This window comes from Silene latifolia, chromosome 3, assembly GCF_048544455.1.
Source record: "Silene latifolia isolate original U9 population chromosome 3, ASM4854445v1, whole genome shotgun sequence".
NCBI classification, from domain to species: Eukaryota; Viridiplantae; Streptophyta; class Magnoliopsida; order Caryophyllales; family Caryophyllaceae; genus Silene; species Silene latifolia.
In genome coordinates this window covers 143,382,935-143,408,637 of record NC_133528.1, presented here as the reverse complement: position 1 = coordinate 143,408,637, position 25,703 = coordinate 143,382,935, and the positions used below count along the sequence as shown (strand labels likewise).

The 25,703-nt window shown below is 35.9% G+C and overlaps 3 protein-coding genes across 3 annotated transcripts; 1 reads left to right on the top strand and 2 right to left on the bottom strand.

Moving 5' to 3' along the window:
• The first annotated feature begins 7,949 nt into the window (after window positions 1-7,949).
• On the top strand, window positions 7,950-11,521 carry LOC141648246 (uncharacterized). The gene is made up of 3 exons (XM_074456765.1): window positions 7,950-8,641; window positions 10,049-10,234; window positions 10,965-11,521. Exons 1-3 carry the CDS (start codon window positions 8,162-8,164, stop codon window positions 11,262-11,264), a joined length of 966 nt encoding a protein of 321 aa, XP_074312866.1. The 5' UTR covers window positions 7,950-8,161; the 3' UTR covers window positions 11,265-11,521.
• A 481-nt stretch (window positions 11,522-12,002) lies between these two features.
• On the bottom strand, window positions 12,003-13,258 carry LOC141646375 (uncharacterized). The gene is made up of 2 exons (XM_074454287.1): window positions 13,033-13,258; window positions 12,003-12,689 (listed from the first exon to the last, which is right to left on the bottom strand). The coding sequence occupies exons 1-2, from the start codon at window positions 13,213-13,215 to the stop codon at window positions 12,132-12,134; spliced, it is 741 nt and encodes a 246-aa protein (XP_074310388.1). The 5' UTR covers window positions 13,216-13,258; the 3' UTR covers window positions 12,003-12,131.
• Window positions 13,259-13,729: 471 nt separating this feature from the next.
• On the bottom strand, window positions 13,730-16,441 carry LOC141648245 (lysine histidine transporter-like 7). Its single transcript, XM_074456764.1, has 5 exons — window positions 16,015-16,441; window positions 15,569-15,702; window positions 14,938-15,380; window positions 14,577-14,708; window positions 13,730-14,410 (listed from the first exon to the last, which is right to left on the bottom strand). Exons 1-5 carry the CDS (start codon window positions 16,392-16,394, stop codon window positions 13,922-13,924), a joined length of 1,578 nt encoding a protein of 525 aa, XP_074312865.1. The 5' UTR covers window positions 16,395-16,441; the 3' UTR covers window positions 13,730-13,921.
• Between the last annotated feature and the right edge of the window lie 9,262 nt (window positions 16,442-25,703).

Here is a 25,703-nt window from a genome sequence, read left to right as displayed (position 1 = left end):
AGTCGTGTTTTTTCACATTTGCATTTTACCCTTTTACATTTGTCTTTAATAATATTACCCTAGACATTTTTTCATTCCCCCACCCCGACTGAGTTTTGTCCCTCTTCCGTCATCTCCCTTCACCACTAAATCAACAACACCGCCTTCGGCCAGTCCAGTCATCGGCCAACCTCGCTATGGCCATCCTCCTCACCACTATATTATTTAATATAGTTAATTAATAAAAAAAAAAAAATCAACCAGTAAAAAAAACTACAAAAATAACCAATTATTAATTTACAAAAGAACAAAGTATGATTTATATAAAAAAAAAAAAATACAAGGCAGACCACCGACAACACATCCCCAGCCTCCCCACCACCACTGACCACCACCACCCCATCCCCAGCCGTCCACCTGATCATTGAAACCACCGTTCCCAGTCGGCCAAACTCCACGCCCAGACAACCCTCTCCCCTTGCACTCAACCCCATATCCCGCACTCCCTCATTTGCCGCACTCCTCATCCCCCTACTCTGACCATCATCGTCGCCGTTGCGCATCACCCACCATCCACCACCCAAACCACTACACCTTCACTGATAACAATTGATTCACAAGTAAACAATTAATTTCACTAATAATTAACAATTAACAAACCCTAATAATTTCAAACACATTATTAATTGCTAAACAACCAATTACAATTCACTTGTTGAAGAATTATAATCCATTATTCAAGTTTTAGAACAATTTGATTTTAGGGTAAAAAGTAGGCCAATTTAACAAAAATAACTCAACCTTTGACAAGTCTTCCAAAAATAACCCAACTTTTTAACTTAAACATTAATAATCTAACCTTTGCATTTTTGTCAGAAAAGTATCTCAAAATCTCACCTACACAATTTTACCAAATATTGAGAAAGTATATTTTGTAAAATAGTTTCATAAATCTTTAAAGTCTATTTCGTGATTATAAATACAAAAAAATTGATAACCAAAAAAATGAAAAAATTATAAATTTCTTAATTAAACAATGAAAAATTCATTAATAAGACAAATATATAATTTTTTGAAAATAAATAAGATAGATTTTAAATTAGTAGAATTTATAAATACTTATAAGAGATATATATTTTTTTAATAAACCCACAATTTTGAGGAATTCAAAATTTTTTAAAACCATATAATTTACGTCTTTTAGGATTTTGAAGAGTACAAGAAATATTTTTCAACTTTTTTTTTCATTTTCTATTTTTTTTTTCATAATTTTATATAATTACTTTATACTTCCTCCATTCAACTCCACTCTACCACTTTCCTTTATCACGTTTGCCAACGCGTGTTTTACGCGGTAAATATCGTTAACTACGTATTTGTAAAAATTATAAAAGTTAGATATTTTTAATGTACTCGTAAAGGCGAATCAAACAAGATCCCACATGAATATATTTTCACTTATATATTGAGAGAAAATCGAGATTGAATGTGTATTTGTGAATAGTGTAAAAAATAGAAATAGTTAGAGTGGAGTTGAATGGAGGAAGTATATGGTCAATAAGTTAATGAATTAATTAATATATGAGTAAATTATCATTTAGGAAATATGTATATAAGTAAGATTTTTTTTTTTTGGTCTTACGAAGCGCGCACATAGTCGCATTACAATAGAGGGGAGGGGGGATTCGAACCTGAGACCTATTGCACACAATACCTCCGTCTTAACCACTAGACTAAGACATCTTTGGTATATATAAGTAAGATGTTGGGATGTTTTTGTAACATAAAATCAAATGTTGGATTATTCTTGCTAAAATCAAAAGGTTGAGTTATTTTCAGAATACTTGACAAACATTGGGTTATTTTTGTTAAATTTGCCTAAAAAGTAATGTATAAGCTTTAATATGTCTAGATTTAGGAAAAGGGTATGTTATGCAAAGTTAATAAAAAAAATTATGTAAAATAATAAAGTTCGTATATGAAAAAAGTAATTCTGTTTCACAATCTATTCATTCTTCTTCCCTTTAAAAATTGTTTTAATTCATCTTTAAAAACTCAATACCATGAAAAAGTAATTCCGTTTCACAATCCATGGCCCAAAACTCCAATAGTCCAATCTCATATCCTCCTCCTCAAAAACATCTTATTCATTACAAAACTCATATAAATTATTATTTAAAACGACAATATTCATTTTTAAACTTAAAATATACAAAGTTATAATAGATGAACAAAAGAAAAAGTGAAAAATGTCTAAAAATTAGTAAAAGTCATGTCTTAAATCATAAAATCTCACATTAGACGGACACGATCCGTCTAAAGTTATAGAGGATAGCGTTCCTTTCATAAAATAAGAGTGGATAGTGCAAGTGGGTGGGAAATGGATACCCCCATTTGCCTTTCTACTTGCATTTTGTGAGAGGGTCACTATCCATCTACAATGAGACGAATTAGTCTTAAATCACAAATATACAAGTAGAATAATATTTAACCCATTTTTAACCTAACTCGGAAATTGTCGTCCTTCGGAAAACTTACCGGAAAACTCATAATCAATTTAGACTTAACAAACGAGTTATTAGGGTAAGATTATTGGTAGTCTTGAGACAAGACTTTGGTAACTCTTAAGACAAAATTCTCTCAAGACTACCAATAATCTATAAAAGTCTTAACAAAGTCTTAAGTTGAGTCTTGGAAATTTAAGACTCAACTTAAGACTTTGGGTGAGTCTTGACCCCACATTCAAAGAAAATTATCTAATGAATGGATCTCATGTGTCATTTTTTTTTTAAGTTTGTAAAAAAAGAAGTGAAATGGAAAAGTAGAATCTGAGGTGAGTCTATGAATTCTGAGGTGAGTTTGAGCAATAAAAAAAATAATAAAAGTTAATGAAAAACTGATGTGATAAATCTTAAGATTTTAATGCGCCTGACTGATAATATAAAGCGTCTTGCTTGTGACGGGCTAATCCCGTCACAAACTTGTGACCTCTCACAAAAAGGGAGAGGGGACAAGGTGGGGCACCCCACATGTGCTTCCCCACTCACCTCTCATTGATATTTTGTGAGAGTAAATGGTATCCGTCACAAATTTGTGACGGATATCGCCGTCACAAATGAGAATTGGTGCTGATAATATCAACCTTAGTGATAATGAATTAACGATCAATTTTCAATAAGACCACTCCCAAGCAAGGTCAATTCGGGGGATCAATTGGTGAAAGGTCACCTTAATTCACATTTAAGCAAAAGATTAGGATGACCCAAGGATTGAAAAAGGTGAGAAGAGGTCAATTGGTGACCTTCACTTGCTCAAATTGACCCAAGAATTGACCTTACATGTGTCAAATTGTAATTGGTTACAATATTTAAAATCCAATAAAAAAAAGAAAACTAATATATTAACATTAAAAGTACAAAGAGTATGCGGTTTTTTTAATGTAAGCGGCTTTTTTAATTATGTATGCGGTTTTTTTAATTATGTATACGGTTTTTTTAATGTATGCGGCTTTTTTTAATTGCTCAAATTATGTATGCGGCTTTTTTAATTATGTATGCGGTTTTTTTATTGTCAATGAAATCGGCTTTTCGATTATTAAATTTTAACTTTGTTATTTAATAATTTTTTTCCGAAGTGTACGTCATTAAATTAATGTTTAATATATTGGAGTACTTTTATTTTTTTAAAATTACAATAAAAACTTGTGTATAATTAGTTAGTAAATAATAATTGAAAAAAGTAAGATATGTTATGAAATATTATTATATGGATGTCCATATCTTTGAATACTCTAGAATATATTGTCTTATGGAAACCTTTCCCCCATTGTATTGTATATATATACCCTTCATAATGGAATAAGAATACAGTTCTGTCTCTCTTTTCATTCTCTCTACTATTCTTTCTTCTCATTATTTCACAACACGTTATCAGCACGAATCTTAACCATCTGAGTAAAAAGGGATTTAGAATATTAATTTGTTCATCTATTAAAGATCTGATAATCAGGAGGTTCATATCATATCTTATTCTATTATTTAGCTTTATTCAGATCTGATATTCAGGAGGTTCATATCAGATCTTATTATATTATCTTTAGCTGATTCAGGTACGTTTCTGTTATCCAATTTATTATTTTCCGAGTTTTATGACAAAGATCAAAGTTATGTCTTAACTATCTACGACATAATTATCAGCTGTAAACCTAATACGAAGGAAAGAAAAATAAATTAGGCATATACCAAATGCTATGATACTTATTATTATCTCGTAAAAAAAAAAAAAAAATTATCGTCATGTCGAAGATAATTTGTTGATCTTTGTTAACAACTAATATATGCTCTTATGATCTACAAATTAAGACAAAAGGATTAACGCCTAATAGCTTTTGATAAGTATGTTTTCTTCTCGTTTATAATATAAGATTAGAATACCAATTTAATGATGATGGATTTCTCAATATGCCTGTAATATGTAAAGTATGCATCTTATAACTTTGACACCATACACAGTAATAATTATGACCATAATTCATATTTGATCAAGTATCATCATATTCTGTTTGCGAGGTATGAAATAATTTGAAGGTCAGTTTTACTTTATTTTGTATGGTGTATGATTAAGTATGTTGAATCTTGTTAAATATAGATTATATCTCTTATTTATAATGGTGCGTATAATTATTGCCACAAATGTGCGTATATTATTGGTCTATAATTTTATATGTGAGCTTAAGTTTTGAAAAAGGACATATCAAATAATTTTGGATTTGAAATTCCAAAAGATTTATTTTACAAAGATGAGAGATATGTCCATATTCTGACTTTGACATGAAGTTTAAAGTTTTAAAGGTGTGTATAATTTAACACTGTCTCATCAGTACAATATTTTCATATTGTATAAGTGGCCATAAGTCCACGACTATGAGAATATGAACCGCTGTTGAGTTTAAAGCGGTCTTTATGAAAGGCAAATTTATTATTTGCGACTTGATTCTTGTTCACCTGAAGTTGAACAGTATGATGAGATATGAAATTTGATCCATTCTTTGAAGTTGAATGTGACATCTCATAAAGACTCTGTTTGTAACACAGATCAAGAATATGGCGTTATGATAAGCCTAACATTGCGGCCTTAATTGAGCCTAATAATATGGCATTTGATGAGCCAAGTAAAGAAGCCTTAATTGAGCTTAATGATGTGGCCTTATTGAGCCAAATTTGTTCATTGAAAGAAATGAAAATATCTCATGAAAGTGAATATTTCATGAAAGGTCATATGAAAATACTCAAAGAGGAATATATTCCTTATTGGAATATTGACGAGTCTGGCCTACATATATGAGACACATATTGTGTCATATGTCACATCATTTATCCGGTTGGATAAAGTATTACTAACCATAAGATTAGCGTGATGAATATAGTCAACAAAAATATGGCATGTGATAAGTTAAATTATTGAGATACATCCAATTCTTATTAAAGATTGCCGTGTATTTTTGGCAAACTAAGAAAGTTGACATGAAATGATTCAGATGTGACAAATTAAAGCCATCCGGGTTCTTACTATACCCGTTTTGATAAAGCTTGAGTTTATCTTCAAGAAAAGATAAGTGCTGAAATTCTCTCGTGTAAAAATTTTATTAAAGGCAAGACACTACACTGAGATTGAGTATGTATGATGTTGGAGATCTAAACACTACTCGATATTGAATAAAGAACTTAAATGTTCGTGTATGGATTGACATTATATTGAGTGTAATCACATAATGATTTTTCTGAGTAGTTCCCGTGATTAAAAATCACATTCAGATTTTTATATAAAATCGTTGATTTCTTAAATTGGGCATTGTAAATCAAAGACATTTAAAATCCAATCGCATTACACATTTCTTCCGAAATATCTCATTATAGTACAAATATGCCCATATAAATTCTCATCGATGATATGAGAAATTGAGATCTAAGGTGGTTATGATAAATATTTAGACTATACATTGGTTATAGTTTTTACCATCTTAGGGGGAGAAAAGTGAATTAAAGCTGGTAAAAACAAATATGATCCCTTACTGAACCAGAAGTTCAGAGCATGTTATACATTAAATTCATTGAGTAGAGGTTTTTGAATTTGATATAACCATATCTTTTACCAGATTAATACAAGTATATACACTTGAAGTGTATTATAATAAAAAGTCAAGATGAATTGACGGTTCCAATGAATGTGAAATAGCAAGTTCAAGCAGTTGGTATGATGTGTAATTGCTATATTTGAAGTGTCCCTGAAGTGACACGATATCTGAAGGATAATAGATGGCTTAAATGAATATAATGGTACCACATACATATTCAGATCCAGATATCATTTAACTGTACTGATATCATCAAGAAGTGATGAAATTATATTGATATATTTATGGAACCTACATACATTTGCGCGCGATATTTTATGGACTTTATAATGGGGATCGTAAATTTAATTAAGTCCATTTTGGTTGTCGACATATAATCAATGATTATAAATGAGCTCATGGACTAGAAATCCAGTTAATGACCTGAAGTCAATCCAAATTATGAATATTGGAAAAGAAAACTGTACAGTTTGCATTTTGAGTCATCATGTGCATATAGAGAGTTAGTTCATCATTGCATTTTATTTTTAACACATACATATATGGTTTAGCAAAGAAAACCGCTCAAAGGTATTGGATGATTTATTCAATAATTATTGGATTGGTTCTCCTTAAGAGAAGGATTAAGGAATGATGGCTACACTCTTTTTCCCTTCGACTAGGTTTTTTGTCCCAACGGGTTTTTCCTAGCAAGGTTTTTAACGAGGTAGCATTGTAAACGCATTATTATGCTATAGTATAGTCATGATCATCATGATTGATTAAGATGACAATTGTTTTAGACATATAATGTTATGTCGTTTATTGAAGAGAAACTATATCACTATTGCGGAAGTATTATTTTGAAATGAAAATCCAAGAGTTATTATAAAATGATTATATCCAGATTGTGAGTTCTCAAAGAATATGATATCGAAGCTGTCATGAATTTCTATTGATCGAAGATTCAAGTTTATCAACCACAATGGGTACTACTTCAACGATCATCAAGAAGCAATGTCAAAACATGGATCATTTTAAGATACATCAAGTTATGTAATCATCAGGGGGAGTAAACACGTGTTGTACTCTTTTTCCTTATCCATGGTTTTGTCCCACTGGGTTTTCCATGGAAAGGTTTTAACGAGGCAGCTATTATTATGCGTGTTTATTGAAGATTATTGTACTCTTTTCCTTTCTAGTGTTTTTCCCATAGGGTTTTTCTAGTAAGGTTTTTAACGAGGCTTCTTCTTCAGTAATGAACATCCAAGGGGGAGTGTTATGAAATATTATTATATGGATGTCCATATCTTTGAATACTCTAGAATATATTGTCTTATGGAAACCTTTCCCCCATTGTATTGTATATATATACCCTTCATAATGGAATAAGAATACAGTTCTGTCTCTCTTTTCATTCTCTCTACTATTCTTTCTTCTCATTATTTCACAACAAGATAGAGGTTTTAGTGGGGTAGAGTGTAGAAAATGATTGGAAATGTTAGAAAGTGGAAAATAATTGGATTAATTGACCCAGGTCGTGACCTTTTGCTTGGGAGGGTGAACATGGGTCAAGTTAATAAGGAGTGATTAAGAGTAAAATTCTAATTGACCCGATTAAGTCGACCTTTTCCTTGGGAATGATCTAACAAATATTCGATAAGCTCAAATTTGGGTCCTTATTTCATATCAACTTGATGTCCTTAGTTCATTGTCGAATCATATACAAATCAAATTATTTAAATTGGTCAGTTTTACAGGTCCAATTACCATTTCCATGAATGGTCGAAAACTCCAATGATGGATCCTCCTCAATGACAACATCCTATTCCTAGGAAAGCTCAAAAGTGTACTCAACACTACATCCCCCACAAACCAACCCCACCTCATTAAAACCTTCAAAGTTTTTAAAACCCCTCTCAAACATTTCCCCAAAACCCCTACAAAACACCCAAAAACAAAAAAAAAACTCCCAAAAATTCATCCCATTCTTCACAAAATTCACCATCCTTAATTCATCCTCATAATAAAAACCGTCTCTTCGGAAACTTACTCTTAAAAATTAATACAATGCACACTAAGACGGACTCAGACTTAACCAGTCTCGCAGCAACAACACCACCACGCTCACCACCGCGCCGGGGCTCCGGGTCCGGCGCGGTATACTACGTGGAAAGCCCATCTCAACACGACGTAGACAAAATGTCATACGGGTCAAGCCCAATGGGCTCACCAACCCGACATTTCCACTACCACTGTTCACCTGTCCACCACTCACGTGAGTCTTCCACCTCACGTTTCTCACGTGGGTCCGGGTGGCGGAGAATCCATGGGCGAAGACTCGAGTATTCGGGTCATGTTGATGGGTTAGAGGAGGGTGATAATGATGGTGACGATGATGGTGATGGTGATGGTGATGGTGGAGATGGTGGGCCCACTATGAGGTTTTATGTGGGGTGTTTTTTGGTGTGTTTTGTGGGGTTGTTTGGACTCTTTTCTTTGATTTTGTGGGGTGCTAGTAAGTCTTTTCAACCTATCATTCTTGTCAAGGTTAGTTGTATTCTTGTACTACATTTATCGGTTTTTTAGTGGCGGAGTTAGGATTTGATGATATTTTGTCCAGTCGATAATGTGACTTAATGAGTTGAATGTAGTAGATTAACTCGGAAAGAAATCGAAAATTTTAACTAAAAGTAGCGATTTTTGATTGTTTATTTATGGATGGACAGTAGCTCTTGTCCCTCTTGGCAGTCCACCTTGTTCAGCACTCTTTGATTGTAATTGTACTTGCATTTGACTATAATTGACTGATTCAGCTTTGCAATTTGACTAGCCTTTGACATTGTGTGCTCAATTTATTATCGGATTTTTGGGTCTGTTTTTGTAGGAATTAGTTAATTTGAGTGTCAAATTTGTTGGGAAATTGGATTGTTGTTAACCAAGTATGAAACTTTGTAGTGTGATTTAACAAATTAATTCAATTTTGGAGTTGTGAATCGAATTAATTTAATCAGATTAGCCTATTGAAGTAAAATATTAGCATTTTGTACACGAAATCTTTGCTGAGAATAAGCCTCATTAAGGACAGGTTATTCACACCGCTTTTTCGATATCCATACACCCCCTTTCGGAATTTATAACTTGTTCGTTTAACTGATTGGTAAATTTTCAGTATGAACGCCGTTTGGTTATCTCAGACTCAGACTCAGTTACGTCTTCTTTGGTAATTCGGCTTCAAACATAGTTTCACATTATCTTCTTCTTTGGGTATCTCAGCCTCAAACATAGTTTCACATTGGGTGCCCGAGTTCTTCTTTGTGTATTTCACATTGGGTAACCGAGATCATTGGGCACCTTAGCTTCAAGCATAGTTTCACATTGGGTAACCGAGATCATCTTTGGATGTCTCAGCGTCAAACTAGTTTCATATTGGGTACCCGGGATTTATTTATTTCAAATTGGTGATGAACAGATAAGGTCATGGTTGATTCAATGTAGAGATTCTGTGGACAAACCTTTTGTTTAAAACCATATCCCTTTTCAGAAGTTATTTAAAACCAGAAGATGGGTACAAAGAAAAGTGATTTTGATTAATGGGCATGCTGACAAAGAATCCTGATCCCTGTCACATGGGTTTATCTTTCATGGACAGTTTGACCTCATGGTCAAAGATAGTTGATTTGTTTATTGGGTTAATTAAACCTGGGAGAATGTTCTTCTGTTAATTCTAATATTTTAAGAACATAGAAATGAATACAATATTTAGACAATAAAATAATTATTGTGTAGGACATCTTTCAGTATGAAGCGGTCCTTTTATATATAAAAATACTTGGTTATTGATAATAACAAATGAGTGTTTAACGGGTAAAAAGGCCGTTTCATACTGTAAGACGACATTATCCTATAGTTTGGGGTGACAATATGTTAAGTTGATAAATGTCCTTGAAAATGCAGCATATGGTGTTTTCGGAATTCACTATACAAGCAGGAATGGATGGCACAGGAGTTCCAACTGATATGTTGTCCCTTAATTCGACAGTCAAGATTACCTACAAGAACCCTGCTACATTTTTTGGAGTACATGTCACTTCTACTCCCCTTGAGTTGTACCACTATAACCTTAAAGTTGCATCTGGACAGGTATGTAGACTCTTAATCTCTTCATAGCTACTGGAGTTTGATAAGTTTTACGTATCGTTTTTTGGTGACAGTGGACACAGAACAATGTTTTTGATATCATTAGAAGTTAGCTATTCTATTTTTGACAGAACAAATAAGGTGCATAGGGAACAATTTTTTTGGCTTTACGAGTTTACAATGTCGAGGAACCCCGGAACATTCAACTTGTGTCTGTTAAGGCGCTAATCCTTGATTCATGATGTTGCACATGTGACTTAAGGCTGAGATTCTCTGTTTTTAAGACATTTTAAGGCAATTTTTTGTCCTATGGACTATGGTAATGTTCATGATAGTTGCAGGAACTAACTCTGCCTTAGTACATCTAAGAGTTGTGATAGTTGCTGACCAAAAATGTACATCATTGACCGTTTAAAAGGCGTCGTTGCTGCCTTAGTCCTGTGTCCGACATTGGTAGGACACTTGGACACTTCTAACGAAATCCGAGTTTTATAATGTATATATATTACAAGTTGCCGAATTCCCAAAACCTCAAATCCAGGTCCAAATGTCTGCAATTCGAAATAAAAAACAAGCACAACTAGTTTAGGGAATCATTTTGTTTTATTCCGTCATAATCTAGAACTAGAGAATACCTAGTGTTGGCTTTAATAGAAATGTCGAAATTTATTATTTCTCCTTCAGTATTTCACCTGCCATCTAATTAAACTTTCAATCATATGAAATGTTGTAGATGAAGAAGTTTTACCAAAAAAGGAAAAGCCATTCAAATATAACCACACTGGTTCATTGTCACCAAGTCCCTCTCTATGGTGGAATGTCATTCATATCAGATGCGAAACTGGGTAACATTCACCCGGAAAAAGTAAGAAGCGTGGGCTTGAATTTGACATTTACAGTGAGGTCAAAAGCATACATCTTAGGGAAGCTAGTGAAGTCCAAGTTCTATACACATATCAGATGCCCGGTCACTTTAGATGGCAACCGTCTTGGTAAGTCTGTGAATTTGGTTCGTTCTTGTATCTATAATTGAATCAATGCTTAGCCCCACGTCGTAGAAACATTATCTAATCTGTAGTAGATTGAGAAGGTTTTGAAGTCTTACCCGATTATTTTGTGTTGAGAAAGGGTTTAATGTAGTTAGATCAGCAGTAATGCTGGTAGCTGACTGAGAAGGGTAGATACTGAACAACTTATTAATGTGGTTAGAACTGTAAGTGTAATTAACATTGGAAATTTATGTATAATGAATCCTGTGAACTCTTGATGCATCTATTTGGACCTTTTTCAGTTTTGCCTTCCTGAATTTGGTAGTACAGAGTTGTTTTTTCCATCTAAACGGAATAATGAAAGCCATCGTAATGCTGAATCAGTACTACCACGGCACCACTCCACGACTTTACTAGGTAAATTAGCTGATAAATGCATGTAGAGTTGTATGATTTTGGAGGTGAATCGTTTCCGAGGTAATACGGAAGACCAAAACCAAATAGGAGGGAGTAATAGTTTTCTCTCCGTGTTCAATTAGTCTGTAAGACGGATTTACACTGTAAAACCACTTTTTTTTTTAACCAAATAACCTTATTAAACTTATTTATAACCTGAGTACATAATAGTGTTGTTTAGGTAAATTTTAAGTGGTTTTATAATAATTTTCGTGTAAAATCACCTTACACAAGCATCCAAGTTTTTCATTAGAGCATGAAAAGGCAGTCATAAGAATTTCTTACAAGAAGATTTGATGGACAAACTAAAGCTGGGATTAAAAAAAGAAAGCTTACAAGATGAAACAAAGAAAAACTAACACATAACTTACAAAATGCATGAAAAAAAGGGAATTACAGGAATGTAAAAGCTTAAGCTACAATAAGCCAGTAAAGCGACGATAATCAGTAAATCATTAAACCTTCTTGGCTTCATCTCCATCCTTGTGCCCACCAGGAAGCATGTCCTTGATCTTGTCGAAAATTCCCTTCTTTTCTGGCGACTCATTTGATCCATGTTCTCCTCCACAATGCCCACCTGGCTGGCAATACTGTGGGGCCGGAGTTGGAGCATGAGCTGCAACAGGTTCCGGAGCTGCTGTATAAGCTGGGGTGATTACTGTTTCGTCCTTGTGATTACCTGGCATTTTATCCTTGATCTCCTCAAGGAAGCCCTTGCTGTCATCAGATGAGTGCATTTCCTCTGGAGCATGTTTATGCTTGTAATCACCCTCACCAAAAGCTGTCTCGTCCTTGTGATTGCCCGACATCTTATCTTTGATCTTCTCAACAAATCCCTTCTTTTCATCGTAGTGCATTCCCTCTGGAGCATGTTGGTGGTTATGATCACCCTCGGCAAAAGGATCAGGGCCTTCATTCTTGTGACCAGGCAGCTTCGCCTTGATTTTGTCGGTCAATCCCTTCTTCTTTCGCCTCCTTATCTTCATGCCACCTTCTTCTACCTCCTCCTCGGACTGTTAAATATTCATTAAAACCACACTTCATTAGATCATTATATAAGAACGCCTCTAATTGTAGTTAGGGATGATAACGAGTCTTAAACTCCACCGAGCTAGACTATCAGCCTCAATACTATTGAGGCGGATCATGGTATTCTAATACGGAAAAGATAACATTTTGAAATGTGCTCACATGAGACCAAAATCCATCGAGTCTAGATCATGGGATGTTGGACCCGATGGATCCAGATCATGTTTGAACGAGTCTGGGACTTGCAAAACCCATCCCAGACCCGGTCAATTGCCATGGTACGTAAATGAAGTGTATTGATACAAAAGTGAATAACAAGGTTCTTACTGAGCTGGAGCTGCTACTGCCAGAGCGATGGAGCTTTTCCATAAGAGTCGGCTTGTGCTCTGCCTCAGTCATGGGCACATCATGTTTCGCTTCCTTCTTCCCAAAGCAATCAAAGAGGCCTCGGTCTTTAGCCGGGGCATCAGGCTTATCGCTTTTGAAGGCAGTTGGGTGTGGGATCGACATACTTATGACCGGTAAGATACAATAAAACTACTTTTAAGCTTAACTTGAAGTTACTATATGCTAATCACAGTAATATTTTTTTTAAGTCTTGGAAATTGGCAGATTATTTATAGGCAAAGAACACCTGAAACCCAAATTATGTATCATAAAAAAATGATTTTAATATTTTAATCAAGTACTACTTAGTATTGCATTTAGTGCATTTGTGTTCTTGATGCATTGGAAGGGGGATGTATTTACCCAAGTCGGTCCATAGAACAGATACAAAGCTCTGATTGGACGGTGTGGTAAATAATTGTAACTTATCGGGTTGTGCCACGTGTATGTTGCCCATGGTTGTCTTTTTGAGATCATTGTATACTTGTTTATGGTGACAATGTCCTAGGTAGGAGAAGGATCCAAGTTCCTAGATCCCTGTCCTGTTTGTTTATAATCCTGGTAGTCTATTGTTTATCATGTTCTCATGTTACCTAATATCGCCCCGTAAAACATAGTGCTCCCTCCATTCCAATCATTTGTTTACGTATCGACCAACAATTAGCACTATACATTTAATTCAACATCACTGTTGAATGGAAGATGATTCTCATCCTCTTACATAATATATGACGATTTTCGACTTAGGTATATAAAAATTCCTAAATGTATTTTGTAATGCCTTGTTAAATCTAGGAGGCTTGTAAAGGAGTTACTACTAGATTTTAACCTATGGTTTCGGATGAAAGAAGTTAGCGGAAATGCCCTCGGTTACAAGGTTAAATATTGCTGCAGTGACTAACAAAACACTTAGCAAAATACCTAAGCAGCCTAGAACTAAGTTGAGCCAGTACACGGACCCAAACCGGTCGGGTTTTTTTATGGAGATCCACATGAAACAAGGATAGGCAAAGGTAACAGGCAATGCTATCCCTCCAATTAGAGGTGATAAGAGGGGCAAAAATGGAAATGCAACCGAAATGAGAAATGCCAGTCCTCCGAAAAAGAGCCTTAGTCCAGTCCTTATCAACCAGGTGCAGGGCTTCTTCCTGATGGTCACAACCCGAAGCTCCAAGTTGTCGAAAACAGGCATTGCGTAAATTTGGAAGGAGCACAAACTGTTTATAATGAGAAGGAAGTATATGACTGCCATTGGTAACTTTGAGCTGTGGTTTCCATGGAACTTTCCAAATGCATTTAGTAGCCCTGTCTTTGGTATCTGCAACCAAATTAGTCTCTTGTTAGACGGTTTCGTATTATTAACTGAAATCCCTATCCACTTTCCATAAGCCTCTTATGATCATTTGACTGTCTCGTATAAGAATTTGTGTTTGCGACTTTTTTGTAACTTGCTTAAAATAGAATGTTTGAAGTGAATGACTTACCAAAGTCCCATATGCCCAGAATCCACCAATTGCCAGGGGAAATAAGCATAGAGCTATCAGTCCATACGAAACTATCACTCCTCTCCACATTCTTCTGTGGGTCGGATCTTTTGGATTTGTAGGCAGAGTCCCCTGTGTAAAGAAGAAAACTTTAATCTTTAAGATGCAATTCAATAAAATACTCGTTTTGCATGAATACGGAAAGTGGTCCGTTATAGGAGGTTTCATTTTAAATTGATGCAAATGTACGCCGACTGTCTCATTGTATGAATACGGGAAGTAACCAATTTAAGAAGGCGTCTCATACAATGAGGCAGATTTGCCTATAGATATGAGCGAAACATATATGACGAGGCCGCACCTGAATCTCAAGCACAAGATTGTGACCTCTGAAGGACAATGAGATGACACCAACAGCAGAAATCACAGTCATGACCTGACTCAACCCAGTTTCCGGACCTTTGAACCCAGGTTTGTATTCCGGACTAGAAGGGCCAGCTCCCTCTGTGACGGAAAGGACCCAGATGAGTGAGCAGTAAGCCACTGCAGTGATCGAGCTGACCAGGGAAACCCAAGCAATTGAATTCAAGTTAGGGAGCTGTGTTATTGCTATGGCCAAGCAGATGAACACCAAGTACCATTCCACAGTTGTTAGCGATCTTGTATGCCCAATCAGACCATTTTCACCGAGAATTTGATGTAAATTCTGCATTGTATTGCCGCCGGTAATCAACAGCATCACGCAAGTTCCTCCAGACAGGTACATTACTGGAAATAGAGCTAGCAGTTTCCCTAGCTTTGGACCTTTCATGACAGAATTTCAACATTTCAGAATTAACTAAACATATAAAACTGTCAAACGGGTCAGGAACGGTTTGTGTCAGTATGAGTCGGGTTATTTTTAGCATTTTTATGAACTTTAGGCTTGAATTTCAGAGCTTTTGCTTACAAGTCGAGTCTAGTTATTTGTTCAAGTAGGTAAGTGGACTAACCAAATGCTGACATAGCTAACTGAAGATATCTGCTGTACCGATGACCAGAGTTCGATTCATGGAGTCGGACAAGAAGCCATAGAGTGTAGAGTTGCCATATGAAGGCTATTGATAACCACATTATCCCCCATACCCTGAAATTCCAAGTCACATGAATTTGTAATTGAATCATCATTATTTTTCGGTTTATACGCAAGTTTAGCTTATAGTCTAGTTGCTATACTCATTGAAAAAGACTTGATACCAACCCTAACGATAATGAGACTTCCTATCGCGAACTTCTAAATTTTTTACGAATTCTTACATTTACTCTCAGTTTTGTAAAATCTGGAAAATAATTAAAACCTTGAAAACCATTGAAAATGACTCGAAACTAAAATTGACGATAATTACAGTAGTTCTAATGACGAAAGGTTAAAAGTTAAAACACGAAAAAAGTGAATTACCAGCCAAGAGAAACGAAGGCAAAAGGAAGAGCAAGAGACTGAATTCCAATTCCAGAAGAAATCAAATGAAAAATGCAATAAAACAAATTCCCATTTCTTGATTCTGTAATAGGAAGCCATGCTTCTGGATTAAATTCTTCTTCCACAATTTTCTCTTCTACGTCGTCTTCGACCGTGATTTTTGTATCATTACCGCTACTACCACTGCTGCCATGAGTATCTACTTCCACCGGATTGACTCTCGTACTCTTACTAAACCGCGACGACCACATCGGTCCATGGTGGCTTATGGAAATAGGTAAACATTCCAACGATGTTGGAAATGTTGTTTTATTTTCCTCATCTTCTTGCATTAACTGCTTTAAACTTGTTTTCCACATTTTTAATCACTAATTTATACTTTAATTACCCTACTTATATTTTTATATTTTAAGGACGCAATTTTGCATGCTCCTAGTATAGTCCTATATATACGACGATGGAGTAAGAATAGTTTTTACGCGGTTAGATGTCAATTCATAATACTTGTTTTTAAAGCATGCAATAATTCATTGTTTTAGTCCCAATTATTTGTTTATCTATTTCGTATTTAGAAAGTCATTCATTTGTTTACCTTTCTATATTATACACGTTTTTCAATGGTAATTTAATCATGCACATAACCTATTATCTACTAATCTACTTGTCAATCAATAATAACATCCACAAATGTAAACAAATGATTGAGAGATGAGGTATTACTTAAAAAAGCAACATGTTATTGCATGCTCTACCAATAAGAATATTGAAATTGAGTTTTAAATGGAGTATAAGTAGAATAGAAAAAAAAGACTTCTACAAAATGACTATTGAGGTGTACTATAATATTGTACATACAATCGATACACCTAACAAATTCTCTTAAATGTATTATTAGTTTGAAATAATGACTCATAATAATTTTTGTAGAACATTTTAAGAATGATTCTTATACATTTTGATGTCAATTTGCTAGACATTCTTAAGAGTCATTTCCTAAGTTACAAAAACATCATTAGTGTAGGCGGTTAGTAGGGGCGTTTCGTGCTCGCCCACCCTGATGGATGAGATTTTCGGAAATTTAAGTTAAAATTACTGTATTTTTTTTTTGGTACTAAATAACAATATTTTTTTTCAAGTGTTCCTTATATCATTACCCGTCTCATATCCCTACCCCTCAATTTCTCCGACCCCTTAAGTCCAAATTCTAATTCCGCCACAAGGACTACTACTTTACTATAGGGCCAATATTTCACACGTATGTTTCATTGATCTCTAAATTCATTGGTTTAGCACAAATGCAACGAATTCAATTAGACATAATCATTGTTAAAGGTTATTATTTGACCCATTACTTTTTGTTAGTATTTTTATGACTGTGATGTAATAAAGTGACGTAAGATGCATAGATCATCATCATACATTCATACAATCATCATTAATTGATTGATTATGGTGTTGATTTTAGTAATAGATTTTGTAATATTTGAGAATCAATTGCATTATTTGAATATTCTGAAAGCAACATGCCAACATTTTTCCTTTACTTTTTTAATCCCGTGGTACGTGAATTATGAAATGGTTGTATAAGGAGACATATGGGGTAGGCGAAATGATGGAACGCAAACGGTCAACAGTACGGGTCGGCCGTGTTCGGGCCGGGTCGGGGCAGGCCGGATCAGGTTTTGGGAGACCCGGAACCGGCCCAGGTAAGGGGGCGGGACGGGCCGGGTTGGGGCGGGGCGGGTCAGAAGTGACCCGTGAGGCGGGTCAAGGGCGGGTTTATGGGCGGGTATGGGTTAGGGCGGTCCGGGTTTGACATTTGGGACCCGTAACCGGCCCGGATATAGGGCGGGTCGGGCGGGTCCGGGTTAGGCGGGCCGGTTTCATCAGCGGGTCACAGGCGGGTCGGGTCCGGGTTAGCAAGGCCGACCCGCACTGTTGACCACCCCTACAAAGAACCATGGTCCTCGCCTTAGACTTATAGATAGTCCAAAAAATAAAAATAAAAGAATGTTAAACTTAGGCTCTATTTTTTTGGACTGAAACTGTCTAAATTTAATGGAGCTTAACTGAATTAAACTTATTAGAGCTGAATTGAACTGAACTAAGAGTTAATTTGTGAAGAGAAGAGATGAACTGAATGAAGTTGAACTGAACTGAACTGAACTAAATACAATTAAGCTGAACTAAAATGAGCTAAAATTAAGTCCAAAAGAAGATGACCTTAATTACTCGCTCCATTTCAGTCATTTATTTATCTATTCCATGTTGAGTGTCTTAGTCAATTATTTATCTTTCTATTTTAGGAATGCCCTTCATGGGTTACTTAATCCTCCACACTCAATTTGATCCAATTATCATCCAATAATTGATCCATTATTTTTTTTCTTGGTCTTTGTGTCAAAATTAAAGGTAAACAATTAATCGGGACCACAAATACCATTATACCTGAAGTGGTATAATAGTAACGTACAACCAACCCACGTCTATCTAAACTTATGTGTAATTTTTTCTGAGTTTTCTTAAAGTTTTTTTTTTTATGTTTAAATAGGTAGGTTCAGAAACTTTATGGTATATCTCGAATTCTTTAAAATAAAACTCGAAATGTTTATTATAAAGTTCAGATTGTACACCATCAATTATAGTACAACTGGTAGTATAGTCTATTAAGTGGACCGGACAGAGAGAGTACGTATATGTAGAGATAATGTTCTTTCTTATTTTGCGTTTCATTTCATGTTTTATTATCATTTTTTTTTGTGATGGTTTACATTATAAAAATGTGTAATTAATAAAAGTGAGACTAATCGATAAGTTCAATTCGAACTATATTATATTTAGGCCCTGTTCATTTCGATTTCAATTGATTCATCTATTGATTCGGCTCATTTCGATTCATTAAGTTCACTCTATTCGATTCAAGATGCAAATCAAATGAACTCCATTCGATTCATTCGACTCACTATAGTTCAGCTCCACTAAATTCAGCCAATTTCAATTTTGCGAATCTTAAACTTAATAGATTTTATTAATATTATTAATACTATATAATAATAATAATAATAATAATAATAATAATAATAATAATTATTATTATTATTATTATTATTATTATCATTAATTTATTATTAACTAATCATCCTCATTATTGTTATTATTATGAATATTATGGTTATTAAAATCAATAATATTCATATTAATATAACTAATACTATTACTATTATTATTATTACTATGAATATTAATTAAGAATAATATTATTAATAACATTGTTAATTTTAATATAACTATTATTAATACCTAATTGTTTTTTCATATACGAACTTTACTCTTTCACATACACTTTTTCATAACGTTCTATTTTGTACCCTTTTCACCTAAAATTAAACCAAGTGAACTTTTAAATCAATATTTTTCCCTAAAACTTAATTTAATTGCTCAAATGACTTAAAACTTTCAAGACGGATTCTACTTTTTCAAATAATAAATTAATTTACTTGTTATAAATTATTAATATTATTTGTTGAGTTTTAATTAATCAACCAAATTTTATTTATTTTGTTAAAGATGAAATTAGGGTATGTCGATTTTTATTTATCTAATTAATTAAATTAGGATTGTTGCTGCTTCGTGGTGGCTACATAATCTGTCAAATTAGGATTATAAACGGCTAGACTTTGAACATCAATCTAGAAAATTGGTGCTTCATTATTTCACCTAATTAGATTGATGGCGAACGGTGGTTCATGGTCGCTACCTAGTTAATCACTCAAATTAATATATTACTATTACTATTACTATTATTATTATTATTATTATTATTATTATTATTATTATTATTATTATTATTATTATTATTATTATTATTATTATTATTATTATTATTATTTAATAATAATAGTAGTAGTAGTTATTATTATTATTATTATTATTATTATTATTATTATTATTATTATTATTATTATTATAGTTATTAATATCAATATCAATATCAATATCAATATCAATATTAATATTAATATTATTTTAGTTCGATTCACTCTAATCGATTTAGTTCGATTCGATTCAAACTTAGCTCAATTGATTCGATTCGATTCAAATCAGTCTAGTTGATTCGGCTCCATTCAATTCAAATTTTTCGATTCGATTTCAAATTTCTAAAAAGTCGGAAAGAACATGGCCTTAGTTAACAATATTGGTTATTTAGTGGAGTAAATTACTCCATGTATAATTACTTTTTTTTTGTCTCAACATTTGTTAGGGTCATAATAATTATTTTGTAGACAACTTTTTTTGAACTTTTGAGCAAAGGAACTTGACTATGCTAAGTATGATTCTATGAACCAATTGTACATTATATTAACATTAAACTAATCCGTTTCTCCCCACGCTTTGGTAATAAGAGCGTGTTTTTAGTAAGTGGGAACGTAAGAGATTCTCGTATCTTATTCAGGTGATTCATTGTGATATTGTGAGTCAGCCAGCAACCTAATTTAGTAGTTTTCCAAGAGTGCTGTTCATAATTGTTCCTCATTATTCCTTTGATTTTAGTTCAACTTGCAAATTAACGGCCTACAAATGAACGAACAACTTTTAGTCGTGAACACTTAAATCAATTGATAAGGGGTAAATTTTAACTTAATCAGATATTTCATATTCGAGGCCCATGTAAATGTAGCAGTGTTAAAACTTACGAGTAAGAGTTTTCTATTCGATTCGAATCCGACTAAACAAGATGGTATATATGATAATTGATAAAAATGTTTGTGAGATATTGTTGTTTTGATTTTCCAAATAAATTTATCCTTTATATAGGAGAACCTATGAAACATTATCTTTAAAAACATTTGTCGACCTTTTCCATAGCTCATTCAATGAATCAAATTATTCATTGAACTACTAATCCAATTAGTCTCACTATAGACAGATATATTCAGTGAAAGACGGGTTAAATATACTTAAAGTGGTAACATTTTTTGGCCCCACCATGCAACTTGTTGCTTTTCTTATATGCTTTAAATGGGTGGATATTTGGCCGGCCTATAACTATAGACGGATATCTCCCGTCTATAATGAGAATTTGTGCTACTAATCACCCAAAGTACATGTACCTTATTAAAGCTTGTATATGTCGGCCTTTTCATACAGATTTAACTTAGGTCGAGAAAATGTTTTAAAATGCTTAGCTCTTTAGTTGATTAATATTCTTCTAGTTTAATCAAATCATCTTACTAATGTTGTCATTTCGGAGTGTTTAACATCTTTTAGGATGTCAAATATCAGATTCCTAATGTTCTTATGCTGTTATGCACAATGTATATAGAGAATGAAATAGTATGTATATTGTATTCGATAATCAGAATAGTTTACAGGAGGTTATATTTATACAAATCTTAAGCTAACAATATTAGGAGAACCCTAAGCTAACTAATGCTATAAAGTAGGAGTAGGAGACTATCTAATTGACTGAGTGAATACATGAGAATAGGAAGTTTGTTACGTAGGATTATAGTTGACTGAAGGTCAAGCTATAATATCCTTAATACCGTCCCTCAAGATGGACGGTCGTAGAGTAAGTCCAATCTTGGAAGCTAGAAGAAGAAACCGAGTCTTGGACAAAGGTTTGGTAAGAGTATCGGCAATTTGATCGTCACCATTGATATGTTGCACCCGTATGGCACCCAACTGGACTTGTTCCCGAACAAAATGAAAGGCAATTGCCAGGTGCTTCATTCGTGAATGGAAGACGGGATTGGCAGAATAGCTTGTGGCACTGAGATTGTCACAAAAAATGGTAGGGGCAGACGGTAGTGTAATACTGAGTTCAGACATAAGAGATTTCAACCATAAAACTTCAGATGTAGTGGCCGCAATCGCTCTAAACTCGGCTTCGGTAGAAGACTGTGAAATAGCTCGCTGCTTTCTAGATGACCACGAGATTGGATTTTGACCAATAAACACCACATAGCCGGTAGTAGAAACATAATCAGACCGATCACCACCCCAATCCGCGTCACAAAATGCATGAAATTTAAAGGGAGTATTTTTAAACAGGTGAATGCCGTGATGAACAGTGCCCTTTAAATACCGAAGTAGCCGTTTGAGAGACGTCCAATGGTGCACAGTGGGGTGAGTAAGAAATTGAGCGAGCTTATTGACGGGAAACGCAATATCAGGTCGGGTGAGTGACAAGTACTGTAAGCTTCCAATGATAGCACGATAGTCGGAAATATTTTCAATCGGAAGATCATCTTGTCGTGTCAGAGGCGGATGAGGGAGCATAGGTGTTGTAGAAGGGTTACTATCCATCATGTTATATCGAGTAAGAATGTCAGTAACATACTTAGATTGATTCAAATGCAAACCTTTCGATGTCGGAGTGACCTCCATCCCAAGGAAATAAGATAAATAACCCAGATCCTTGAGCGAAAATCGTGTGGAAATGGCAGCAATAAACTTGTCGACGGCAAGAGCATTAGTACCTGTGACAATTATATCGTCAACGTACACTAATGCATATAGGCGGATATTAGCAGTGGCGAGGATAAACAGTGACGGGTCAGAAACAGAGTGCCGAAAACCAGAGGAGATAAAGTATCGTTTGAGCTCATTGTACCAAGCCCGAGGAGCTTGCTTGAGCCCGTAAATAGCTTTCGTTAATTTGCAGATATGTGACGGAAATTTGGAGTCTATGAATCCGGGAGGTTGGACCATATATACGTCTTCATTCAAAGTACCTTGCAAGAATGCGTTATTGATATCGACCTGTCGCAATGACCAACCATGGGTAACAGCTAGAGATAGGATAAGTCTAATGGTGGTGGGTTTAATAACGGGGCTGAATGTATCAGTGTAATCAAGTCCGGGTCTTTGGTGAAATCCTTTGGCTACGAGACGGGCTTTATGTTGTTTTAAACTACCATCCGGGTTATATTTGATACGGAAAACCCATTTGCAACCGATGACATTGGGAGCCGAGTCAGGAGAAACAAGAGTCCAAGTGTGATTACGGGTTAATGCGTCATATTCGGCTTGCATTGCAGCACGCCATGACGGGTCAACTAGCGCCTGTTTGACGGTGGAGGGGGTGATATGCTGTGAAGGTAAGGTTGAGAGAAGGGCCGTAGTGCGTTTGGAGGGGATAGAGGGTTTGGTGTATTTCGGGTTCGGTTTAATTATGTTGTTAGACAAGCGAGTTGTTGGGCGAGAGGAGGAGGGGGGAGGTGGCGGTGGGGGAGGTGGTGGTGGGGGTGGTGCAGAGTGGGACGAGGCAGAGGAAGGAGAGGCAGCAGTCGGGGTTGACGCGGGAGTGGCAGGGGAAGCAGGGGAAGCAGGGGTGGGGTTCGTTGTAGGCTGTGGGTCGTGTGGGGAGGAGGGAGTAGTGGTTTCAGAGGAGGCGTGGGTGGAGTCGGGTGGAGCAGGGGAGGGGACGGATGAGGGGAGGGAAACAATGGGGATGGAAAATTGGCACCAGGCAGTAGGGTTGATAGAGGTGACAGGAGACGAGTGGTGCATGAGGGAATTGTAAGGATAGTTCTCATCAAAGAAACGAACATGACGCGAAGTGTATATACGGGACGTAATAGGATCGAGACATAAATAGGCACTTTGGGTCAGAGAGTAACCTATAAATACACACTGAATGGAGCGGGCTTGAAGCTTATGAGTCGTATATGGACGGAGCCAAGGGAAGCAAAGACAACCAAAATTGTGTAGTTTAGAATAGTTCGGGTTTTGACAGAATAATTTAAAGTAAGGAGACTCATTTTGGAGAGTGGGAGTAGGGAGACGATTAATTAAATACACAGCCGTAGAAAACGCATACGGCCAAAGTGAGGATGGAAGCTGAGCATGAGTGAGAAGGGATAAGCCAGTTTCAACAATGTGTCGATGGCGACGTTCGGCAAATCCATTGTGCTCAGGCGTGTGTGGCGGAGATGTTAAGTGTGTAATTCCGTTGATATTTAAGTGAGAAGTTAATTTAACAAATTCACCGCCATTATCGGAATAAAATCGTTTTATCGGTTTTTCAAAGAATTTCTCAACGATGGCACGGAATTTTTGAAAGACAGTTTCGGTTTCAGACTTTCGTTTAAGTGGATAAAACCAAATATAGTGGGTAAAGTGATCAACGAAGACGACATAATACTTGTATGATTCGGTGGAGGTAATGGGTGACGTCCATAAGTCAGAAAATATTAAGTCAAGGGGAGCTGTGGATGTAAGAGTAGAATCACCAAAAGATAATTTGTGACTTTTATTGATCTGACACGCAATACAGGGATCGGAAAGCAAAATGCGAAAATTAAACTTGGAATTTAAAACTTGAATAACTTTGTTGGAGGGATGGCCAAGACGATGATGCCAGGAGTCTTGACCAGGAGCGACAGCAGTGTGTGCGTGAGGCGGAGATGGCGTCCATATGTATGACCCATCAATAAGGGATCCTTGAAGAAGAACTGCTCCCGTCGTTTTTGCCTTAAAACAAAAAGAGCTCGATGAGAAAATAGCAAGGGCGTTGTTATCATTGCAAAATTGTGTGACGGATAATAATTTACGGGATATAGACGGAACAATTAAGACATTATTAAAATAAAGAGAGGAATTAAGGGAGGAAAAACGAAAAGAACCAGTGTGAGTGACGGAGAGAGCGGAACCATCGCCAATTACAAGATCATCACCTTCATAGGGCTGATGAAGGGAGAGAGTATTGAGGTCATCGGAAATATGGTGCGAAGCACCACTGTCGATGGTCCAAGCATTGGAGGGCTGGGTCGATGGGTGGGAGGCAGAGTGGGCTTGAGGGGTAGGGCCACGGCGCTGTCGGGTTGGGAAAACAACATCGGGATATTTAGCTTGAAAGTCACGACAGTCGGATGCGACGTGACCAACTTCATCGCAAAAGTGGCAGCGTCCTTTATAAGGTTTGGAGTATCCGGATTGGGAGTTCGATTTTGGGGTGTAGTTGCGGTTTTGTTGGTTGGTGCGTGGAGTAAAGGGAGGACGGGTTTGAGAATTGGCGTGGGTGTGATATTGGCGGGTATGGGCTGCATTGGCAGAGGGTGAAAAATTGGTGGATGGGTTGACAGTGGGTGCGGGTGCATGTTTGAGGCGTAGTTCTTGCTGGATCAATTTTTCATGGAGCGACTCAAAGGATATTGACGTATCACGTGCGCGCACAGCCTCAATTACAGAACCATATTTGTCGTAATTAAGACCATGAAGGATACGAGCAGTGATATCATCAACATCCATCGGATGTTCGAGCTGAGCCAAGTCATCGGTGCAAGCCTTTATGGCGGTCATATATTCGGTGATGGTCATGTTATCGGTGTGGGTAATGTTTTCAAGGCGGTCCTTAATTTGGAGACGGTGTCCTCTAGAGGAATTGGCAAAGGTACGACACAAGGTGGTCCATGCGGCATGGGAAGTCGTGTCATTGACAATTAGCGCAGCTATCGGGGGTGCAAGGGTACCGGTAAGGGCTCCTAAAATGAGTTGGTCTTGTCTATACCAAGTGGAATAGGCGGGGTTGGGTGCAGTCGTGGTCTTAGTGTCGGGTGGGGTGGGGTCTACGGTGATGGTGGTGGGTGGGGCAGCGGTGGTTCCGTCAAGATAAGAGAAGAGTTCAAGACCGTTCATGATAGCACGGACCTGAAATCTCCATT

What these genes read in the sequence shown, in the direction of transcription:
- LOC141648246 (XM_074456765.1), top strand. Translation starts at nt 8,162, where the DNA reads ATGCACACTAAGACGGACTCAGACTTAACCAGTCTCGCAGCAACAACA. An exon ending in AACCTATCATTCTTGTCAAG is followed by an intron (nt 8,642 to 10,048) that starts GTTAGTTGTATT and finishes TTGAAAATGCAG; the next exon opens with CATATGGTGTTTTCGGAATT. An exon ending in TTAAAGTTGCATCTGGACAG is followed by an intron (nt 10,235 to 10,964) that starts GTATGTAGACTC and finishes GAAATGTTGTAG; the next exon opens with ATGAAGAAGTTTTACCAAAA.
- LOC141646375 (XM_074454287.1), bottom strand. Translation starts at nt 13,215, where the DNA reads ATGTCGATCCCACACCCAACTGCCTTCAAAAGCGATAAGCCTGATGCC. An exon ending in GCAGTAGCAGCTCCAGCTCA is followed by an intron (nt 12,690 to 13,032) that starts GTAAGAACCTTG and finishes AATATTTAACAG; the next exon opens with TCCGAGGAGGAGGTAGAAGA.
- LOC141648245 (XM_074456764.1), bottom strand. Translation starts at nt 16,394, where the DNA reads ATGTGGAAAACAAGTTTAAAGCAGTTAATGCAAGAAGATGAGGAAAAT. An exon ending in GCCTTCGTTTCTCTTGGCTG is followed by an intron (nt 15,703 to 16,014) that starts GTAATTCACTTT and finishes TTGGAATTTCAG; the next exon opens with GGTATGGGGGATAATGTGGT. An exon ending in GTTAGCTATGTCAGCATTTG is followed by an intron (nt 15,381 to 15,568) that starts GTTAGTCCACTT and finishes CTGTCATGAAAG; the next exon opens with GTCCAAAGCTAGGGAAACTG.